At 38.1% G+C, this 9403-nt stretch overlaps 1 protein-coding gene across 1 annotated transcript in view; it reads left to right on the plus strand.

The window, feature by feature from the left end:
• The window catches only part of MARCHF5 (membrane associated ring-CH-type finger 5), a 54929-nt gene that overhangs the window by 42600 nt on the left and 2926 nt on the right, over positions 1–9403 (plus strand). The window contains exons 3-5 of the mRNA XM_022569352.2: positions 977–1107; positions 8151–8334; positions 8459–8625. Coding sequence (XP_022425060.1) covers positions 977–1107; positions 8151–8334; positions 8459–8625 — 482 coding nt within the window. The remainder of the gene's footprint in view (positions 1–976; positions 1108–8150; positions 8335–8458; positions 8626–9403) is intronic.

Raw genomic sequence — 9403 nt, forward strand, 5'->3', positions numbered from 1 at the left:
ACAATGAAAATAAGTTGGTTTTGTATACAGCATCCTCCTATAGATTGTAAGCCCCCAGAGGTAGGTAATACCTCTTATACATTTCTAAGAAAATGTCCTAAGTAATAGTTTTTACGTAGAGGGCATTCAACAAATATGATGATTACTAACCAAGTCAAGGTTGCATGTTCCTTTAGTTCAACTTGGATATTCAATTCTTTATTTAGGCCTTGCTCTAATTCAGGTCTAAGACTTTTCCACTATTCTGGAAAATTCTGGAGCTAAATTATATCAGGCTTAATTGCAATTATTATAATTCCTCCTAGTATAATTATTCCAAATAACTACCAGAGGAGATAATAACCAAATTTTACTTTGTAAGCACATAATAATAGAAGCATAATGGGCATATACAGCTGTTGGAATGCCATAAAAACTGGCATGATCATTAAAAGTAGTTTGTTAGAGAATAGTACTCAACTAAATATAGTATATTGGATATCAAAGTAAGATAGGTTGACTTTGTGTAACTACAAAAAAATAGCCTAGGTTACCTTCACACACTATCAAGGAAGTAATAAGTGAAGTCAAAGAAGTGATAGTCTTACCAAGTACTATAGAAACTAATTGTGGCCAGGAACTGTTTGTGAAGAGCAAGTTGAAATGGCCATGTCATTCTGCAGTAACCAGTGTCATTAAGAGAAGTAAGAGAACTATTTTCCTTTATAAGAAGCAGCTGTGTTAAGGCTTTACTCTTAGGTTTACTGATAAAGATAAAAATTTGAAGAGGCTATTTCCTAGGATTTAGGAAGTAAAACTCAGCTATTCATGCAAATGACTGAGAAATTCTAAATCTGTTCAAATCTAGTTTCCCATTACATTTATAAGTTATTTCTAAAGCATCAGGGCATCCAACTTCATAAAAATATTTTAGATCTGGTCTTTTTTTTTTTTTAATCTGTCATTGTGTTGAAACGTTGTTTTCTTTATATTATAGGTCCAGTTGTTTACGTCTTGGATCTTGCAGATAGACTGATCTCAAAAGCCTGTCCATTTGCTGCAGCAGGAATAATGGTTGGCTCTATCTATTGGACAGCTGTGACTTATGGAGCAGTGACAGTGATGCAGGTTCACTATTTTATTCTATTTGATGATGTTACTTTTGATATGAAGATCAAACAGATTAAATAGATTTTTGTTAGGAGTTTTAAAAATTATATTTGAACAAGTGATAACATTCTCATGGCTTAAAAATAAGAAAATATATAAAAGCTCTCTAGGGGAAAGTCTTCTTACTCCTGTCCTTCATTTGCCCAGGTTCCCCTCTCCTCAGGTAGCCAGATATATTCTTCCAGACTTTGTTTGTGCATATGCAAGATAAAATAAATATGTTCTCCCACACACATTATAGTTATCCCCCCAAAAGGAAATGTATTAGAGCTGAACCCCCCTTTTTCCAAAAACAATGAATCTTAGAGATCTTTTCACAGAGTATGGAGAAATCTGCATAGCACTCTTTGTATAGAATTTCAGCAGTTTACTAACCAGTCTCTTATTGATTAGACAGTTAGTTACTTCTAGTTTTTTGCTATTACAAAACAATGCTACAGTTAGTAACTGTTGATGAAAATTAGAATGACTTAAATTTCAAGATTTAGTCCCAGGCCCTTGACTCTTCTCTCTGTATACCTCTTCTTTGAAGATTTCCAGCCATCTTAACTGTGCGTTTTGATGTCTTTCACCCTAATCTTTTCCCAAAATCAGTCCTATAAGAACAGCATGGCCCTTCTCCTTAAATGACCTCTTATGACTTCACACTCAATATTATTGAAATCAAACTTGTCTTTTCCTCAAATTGAAACCTAAATTTATTCTGTTATCATTTCTCTATATCTTTGATTCCTACAATTATTTTCCCATCTACTCGATATATAGCCTACATTCTGAGGATTACCTTTAACTCTTTCTACTTCATAGCGCTATATCCAGTCCACTAAGTCCAAGCAATTTCCATCTAGATATGTCTTAACATCTGTGGCTTCCTTTCCACAATCTTTAATACTTGACTTATTGTCTTTCTCCCATCATACCTGGATGGCTAGAGGAGCCTCTTGATTGTTTTCTTTAACTTCATTCTTTTCTGTTGATCCATCCTTCCAAATGAATCTTCCTAAAATAATACCTTTCAACATTTTACTTCAAAGCTTAATGTCTCCTCTAACTTAAGTGATCATTTTCAAAAGCAGCACCTAGATTGGTTAAATGTTTCTTTTTTTTTTAATAAATTTATTTTTATTTTTGGCTGCGTTGGGTCTTTGTTGCTGCACGCAGGCTTTCTCTAGTTGCGATGAGCGGGGGCTACTCTTCGTTGTGGTGCACGGGCTTGTCATAGCAGTGGCTTCTCTTGTTGCTGAGCATGGGCTCTAGACTCACGGGCTTCAGTAGTTGTGGCACGTGGGCTCAGTGGTTGTGGCTCGTGGGCTCTGTAGTTGTGGCTCGCAGGCTCTAGAGCGCAGGCTCGGTAGTTGTGGCGCACGGGCTTAGTTGCTCCATGGCATGTGGGATCCTCCCAGACCAGGGCTCGAACCCGTGTCTCCTGCGTTGGCAGGCGGATTCTTAACCACTGCACCACCAGGGAAGCCCAGTTAAATGTTTCATAACTAACTCAGTAATAGTTAACACACTTTGGTTTGTAGATGATATAACTTGCTTTTCTTTAATATAAATTAAAGAGTACGTGAAAGAAAAAGGGATCGAAGGGATTATATGTAATATTCTAGAAGTTGCACATAACCTATCTAAATAATCATGGTGAGACAGAATATTGCAATGCTTCTTTATAAAATGTTGATGACACCCCAGAAATCTGGATGTAGTCACTGGAATGAATCACAAATCATTTGTCATAGGATAGTGGATAAAGGTTGAGAATCACTGACTTGAAAAAGATTCCATTTCCTTAACCTGGTTTGTTATGCAGTGTTCTCCACAATCTTAACTTCATTCTACTTTGAGGCCTATGGGGCTGTCTCCTCCAACCCATCCTTATGTTGTTTAGTTTTTTTACCTCTGTCCTTTGGCTTATGTCACCCTCCCTGCCTAATACCTGCCCTTTCAGGCCTTTCTCTCCGAATTTAAACCCTCCTTCCAGGCTTAGTTCAGCCACTTTCCCTCCATGAAACTTATCAGGCAACTCCTGCCCAGTGTGATTTCTTCTTCCTCTGCATTCATGACATTTTTATTCCTCAAATGGCAGCCAATCCTGTGTTGACCAAGTGCTTTTTCTTATATAGATTACCTAAGTTATTTAACTTTTGCTGTATTCAGGCCTTACTCCTCCTATTGGCAGGTAATTTCCTTGAGAAAGTAGAGACTATCTTATACGTAGGTGTTCCCTGTATAGCATATACACAGATGTTAACTTTAAAAGCCTTTCATAAATAGTGATTTTTTTAATATGACCAATTCTATCAGGTAGTAACAGGTTTGTTTAACTGACTATATGTTCTGTAATAATTTGTTAAGCTCCAGTAATGAGTATTAGTATATCATTAGATCCAGGAAGTTCAGGACCATTCACTAGGACTGACAAAGACCTGAAAACTTAGAGATTTTACATTGTTTAATGTACAAATACATTATACAAAAGTATATTTTTGCAGATGGGGAAACTAAGGCCCTCTGAGATTGAGTGATTTCTCTTTAAGACCTAATTGACCATAAGAAATAGGATGGCTCTTTTTGAAAAGATATTAGGCCAGCACAGTCTTAAAAGAATTCTCGTAATTAATGAGACACTTCAACAACAGGAGCCAATTAAGGAAAGACTACATTAACAGTATTTTAATTCAGTAAAAGTGAAAGATCATTTGAAGTTATGAAAAAAATAAGTCTTGAGCTGACCCTTGAAGAGAATGATTTGGATTGGCAGAGAGGAGGAAATGATATGAGCAAGGAGACAAAAATAAACATGTTAATGGTGACAGTAAAGAAGGTTAATGGTGACAGAAAAGAACTAAAATGATGATAATGCATATATATATTATGTGTTACCATTTAGATATAACCTTCACATGTACTGTCTCACTTGAAAAGATTTTTTTTTTAGCCCAGAAATGGGAGCGATTAGCTGTGACAGTAGATAGCTCCTGTTGTGTGATTTAAGAGTATTCGGAAGACTTTTATCTTTCTGAATATTTGATAGCAGTCGTGCCCCCTACTCCATTAGCAGAATTTAGGATTTTCTTTTTCACACTTAACTATTTTTTTTCCTTTTGTTCTCTGACTACTCTGAAGTTCAGGTAAATCAGATTAAGGAATCAGATCACTGTTTTTTCCCATTTATTTCTTCATGAACCAGTCTTAGGTTCGATCCCTTTTCGTTGTAAAGAACTTGAATGGTCCCTTTGATTTAAATTTCTGTTGAAAAGACAACGTGATAGTTAACTTTTTCTTCCCCTAGCACCTGGCTGAACACCTTTCAAGCACTGATGGCGTATAATTCTTGCAACAATCTTGTGACATAGATACTATCAATTATTCCTAGTTTACAGGTTCAGAGAGCTTACATGTCCAGTACCAGTACCACCTTCCAGCAAGGAAGAAGCATTAGGACTCCTGTCCCTAATCTAGGGCTCCTGAAATGATAGCTGGTCCCAGAGGCAGCTGGAGCATTGTATCCGGGAACAGTGGAACACTGACACCCGGCCCAGCTCTGCTTCTGCCTCTGCTGTAAAGCAGCCCCTACACGCATTGTCCCTTCTTAATTGTGTTGCATTTAATTACCCTGAATTCTAAGGAAACCTTTTAGTTCATTGCTGTTCCATCCTCCCATTTAAAAGTAGGGTTCTATAAGCAGTGCTTTAAAAGATCAAAACTTAATTAAAACTAACTCTTAGCATTTTAGCATTGATGAACCGCAGGCCTAGCTGACTATGGAGATTTAGCTTTTAGCTCTTAAGCAGAAAAACAAACAAACCTTTCTCTAAACCTGCAGTTCCATAGGCCTTGATTTTGTACATGGATAAAAAATTCTTAGAGAAGGGCTTCCCTGGTGGCACAGTGGTTGAGAGTCCACCTGCCGATGCAGGGGACACGGGTTCGCGACCCGGTCTGGGAAGATCCCACATGCCGCGGAGCAGCTGGGCCCGTGAGCCATGGCTGCTGAGCCTGCGCATCCGGAGCCTGTGCTCCGCAACGGGAGACGCCACAACAGTGAGAGGCCTGCATACAGCAAAAAAAAAAAAAAATCTTAGAGAAGACATTCTATAGTTCCTGAATCTAACCTCAGAATTTAAGTCTTGAAAGTTATCTCTTTTTCAGTCTTAGGGCATAACATCAGAATGTACATGATCTTACACAAGATCTGCTGGTTTTATATTGACCAGAGTTAAATCAGCCCCATTGATTAATTCAGCTTTCATTTATTACCCTTGAGTCTGACTGTAGCGGTACGTAGTATGACACTACAGGTGTTACACTGTCCTAGTTCCTTAACATTATATTTGCACACTTGTTTGATTTGATTGCCTCTTACCTCCAAAAGACGTCTATTTAGCTCACCTTTTAATTCCCAGCACCTAGGCCTGTGTCTGGCACGTAATCATTATTCAGTTGAATGAATGCATGCAGGTATGCATGTAATGGTCAGCCTCAGCTTAAGCACGAAGCATGACTCTTGATCACAGGTGGGGAAAATGGGCTTTTGCTCACCGTTTGCCCTATTTTCTTTTTTATTTCCTCATTCTTAGACACCTGGTTGGAAAGTTTTTACTGCTACCCATGAGGAATAAATTTTCCCTTACTATAGTCCATACCTGAATATTCACTTTGCTTTATATATATATATATATATATATTTTTTTTTTTTTTTTCTTTTTTTCTTTTTTTCCCTGTACACGGGCTGCTCACTGTTGTGGCCTCTCCCATTGCGGAGCACAGGCTCCGGACGCACAGGCTCAGCGGCCATGGCTCACAGGCCCAGCCCCTCCACAGCATGTGGGATCTTCCCGGACCAGGGCACGAACCCATGTCCCCTGCATTGGCAGGCGGACTCTCAACCACTGTGCCACCAGGGAAGCCCTGCTTTATATTTTTAAACCCTAAATTCTAAAAAGAAAACATAACCCAACAAAGGAATTTTTCAAATTTCTGAATTTATTTGCTAACACTTTGGGAGTATTTAAATCACATTTAGTTATAACTTTAAAGTGATCATAATATTGAAAATAATAAAATGATATAAAAAATAGAGTGTCATGTGACAAGCATTATAGGTAAAGACAGTTTCTGGGCTAATCCACTTTTGCCACCAGGGTGGGATATGTGTTTATGAAATATGGTGAACCAGACTATTTCACTTTAGGGCAGCTCAAAACAACCACCCTTCACATGCAAGATATGAGGTTGTTAATTTCTACCTGGAAACACAGAAGAATATCAGATACTGATACCATGGGTTTTGACCATTTGGAAGAGGCTAGTCCTCTGTTCTTTAATGTTACATCTTGGTTAGATAAATTAATCATTCACAAAAGTCTGGGCTATAGCTGAAATTTTAAAAGCACCCAATTTAGTCCTCTCCACATGCTTTTTCTTTTCTTTTTTTTTTTTTTGGTTGGCCACGCCACACAGCATGGCATGTGGGCTCTTAGTTCCCCGACCAGGGATTGAACCTGTGCCCCCTGTGTTGGAAGTGCAGAGTTTAACCACTGGACTGCCAGGGAAGTCCCTCCACATAATTTTATAAACTATTTCTACCTGGATCAAGTCTGTTGTCTAGAATTTGAATTTGCCGTGACTATTGTCAGCTTCCTTATTTCACATCTTCTTGAAGTCCACCTAAAAAAATCTGCTATAATAGCTGACGTAAAGGGCATCTCATTTTTGAAAAAACATCCCGTTTACTTTTTCATGAGTTTGCTTTCCTGAGTAGATATTGTCCCTGGAGCTTTTAGTCTTCCCTACCTTCTTTTCTCCCTTCCCTCCTTGCCTTTCCTTCCTTTCTTTTCCCTCGTCCCTCTCAGAGATATAGACAAAGGCAAAGACATAAATTGTCTATATCAACAATCCTTTCTTCATAGTTTAATCCTCAAGTGTGTACAGAAAAACTATATAGAAACCTTTATAGTAGTCTCTTCATATCAAGCTGTGATACCTGGATGGGCTAAAACCCCAAGATTCTGAAATAGTCTCCACTGTCATAACTGCCAAGAATAATCCCTCAGAGAAATATATTTAATTTGCCAGCATTTGAGACTTTTGGCTAAAGGGAGGTCATTTGAGACCTGTGAAAGAATTTTTAGGGAAATTTTCTAGTTAAAAGTAAGATGCTCACCAACAAAGTGGCCATGTTGAGAGACATGTAAGACCAAGATTGATCAACAAGTGAAAAGAATTTTGCCAGGAGGGGAAGTATGGAGATTCACAAATGCGAATTAATCATGTCCTTCTTGCCCTCTCAGATCTAAACCAATTGAGAAATAACCCCAAGACCCAGATGAGAGGGGAAGGATTGTTTTAGCTTTATTACCCCATAGATAGGCACCCTTGGGTTCCTGGATTAGAAAAAGTGACTGGAACCTGGAACCGGAACTGGACCTCCTATTGCATTCCCTCAAATATAGACCTTGGAGTTGCATTTTAGGAGAGTTAAGTCTGTAGAGCAGGCATTTAGCCAGCCAGAGAAATCACACTCAATCCCAGACACCACTGAGCAGGGAGAAAGCCAAAGAGAAATGAGATTTCAGACCATCTCCTGAAGGCCGGTCCTGTCTCTTGGCTGGCTGTGCTTACCTCCTAGTAGGAAGAGCAGGAAAACAGTTGCTCTTCTGGAAGACACATGAGACCTAAAATTATAGCCCAGTCTAACCAAATTACATAGAGGAATGGAAGCAAGAACCAGAAGTCCTCTCCCCTCTATTGAAATGTAATCAATTAAAGCTTTTATTCCAATGTAATATGAAACAGCTTGGGAGCTTTTCTTTTTCCCCTTGAATGAGAGACATTTCTTATAAATAAATCAGGATTGATAGCTTTCCAGCTTATTTTTAAAACTTTTTATTTCTGTATTCTTTTGAAATTTAGCATTTCCTCTAAAATGAATTGCACTCAAGCATGGAACCCTTCATTAGATAAGGAAGTGATTGGAGCAAATGCTATCTGTTTCACAGGTTGTAGGCCATAAAGAAGGTCTGGATGTTATGGAGAGAGCTGATCCTTTATTCCTTTTAATTGGACTTCCTACTATTCCTGTCATGCTGATATTAGGCAAGATGATTCGCTGGGAGGACTATGTGCTTAGACTATGGCGCAAATACTCAAATAAACTACAAATTTTGAACAGTATATTTCCAGGTAAGGCCCTGAATTGTGGTGGTAATGAACATACCAAATTAATCCTGTGGACGAATCCTAGCATGCAAAGGTATTTTAGATATTCTGATTTATTAGCACTAATACTCTACATTTTTTCCTCTAGGGATTGGTTGTCCTGTTCCTCGAATTCCAGCCGAGGCTAATCCTTTAGCAGATCATGTCTCTGCGACCCGAATTTTGTGTGGAGCCCTTGTTTTTCCTACTATTGCAACAATAGTTGGTAAACTAATGTTCAGTAGTGTTAACTCTAATTTACAAAGGACAATCTTGGTAAGGTGGCTTTAATATTACTTTTTTCAAGTGACTATGCAAAAGAGAAAGAACTGTATATTTGTTTAAAAAAAAGAAAGAATGAGACTATATAAATATTTATACTACGGCTCCTGTGCCTTAAGTCTCTATTTGATCCCCGCTGTCATCCAATAGCAATAAAAAGAGGAGGATCCACTGCAGTAGTTCTAGTCTTCTGGAACTATGCTGTGGGAGCTCTCTCCTGGGATATGCGTGAATCATTACTCCCAAAAGATAGTGTTGAAAAGATTCTGCTCTAGGGTCAGACTGCCCAGGTCAAATCCTATCACAGACATTGTCTTTCTGAGAAACCTAAATAAAATTTCTTGATTTCTCTATGCTTGTAGAATGGAGATAGTAATGGTAGCTACCTCAGGATTATTGTGAGGGTTAAATCAGATAATTCATTTGAAGTGCTAGCACATAGTAAGCCCTTATGTTGTTTGATGTCATTATTATTGTTCCCACTTCTCCCCTCTGGTAGCAGCCTGCATATAATGCCTGGGCATTCTCTCTACTATATGAGAATGGATTTAGAGCTAAGTGGAAGGAAGATTACTCAGAGAGGATAAAGGCTTTCTGACCTCTAATGTCTATTCCTATCTTACCCCCTAGTAAAAAAAAAAAAGAGAACTATTTCATTTGCAGTCATCTGAATTAGCAACAATGCTTGTGTCTTTTGTGATTTAAGTAAAATGATTTTTATTATGTTCCTCTAAATCTGCATTATAAAAATCTAATTTTTCTCTTTTTTTAG

This window comes from Delphinapterus leucas, chromosome 16 (genome assembly GCF_059928025.1).
Source record: "Delphinapterus leucas isolate spDelLeu-1000000601 "Yukka" chromosome 16, BTC_Dleu_Yukka2, whole genome shotgun sequence".
NCBI lineage: Eukaryota > Metazoa > Chordata > Mammalia > Artiodactyla > Monodontidae > Delphinapterus > Delphinapterus leucas.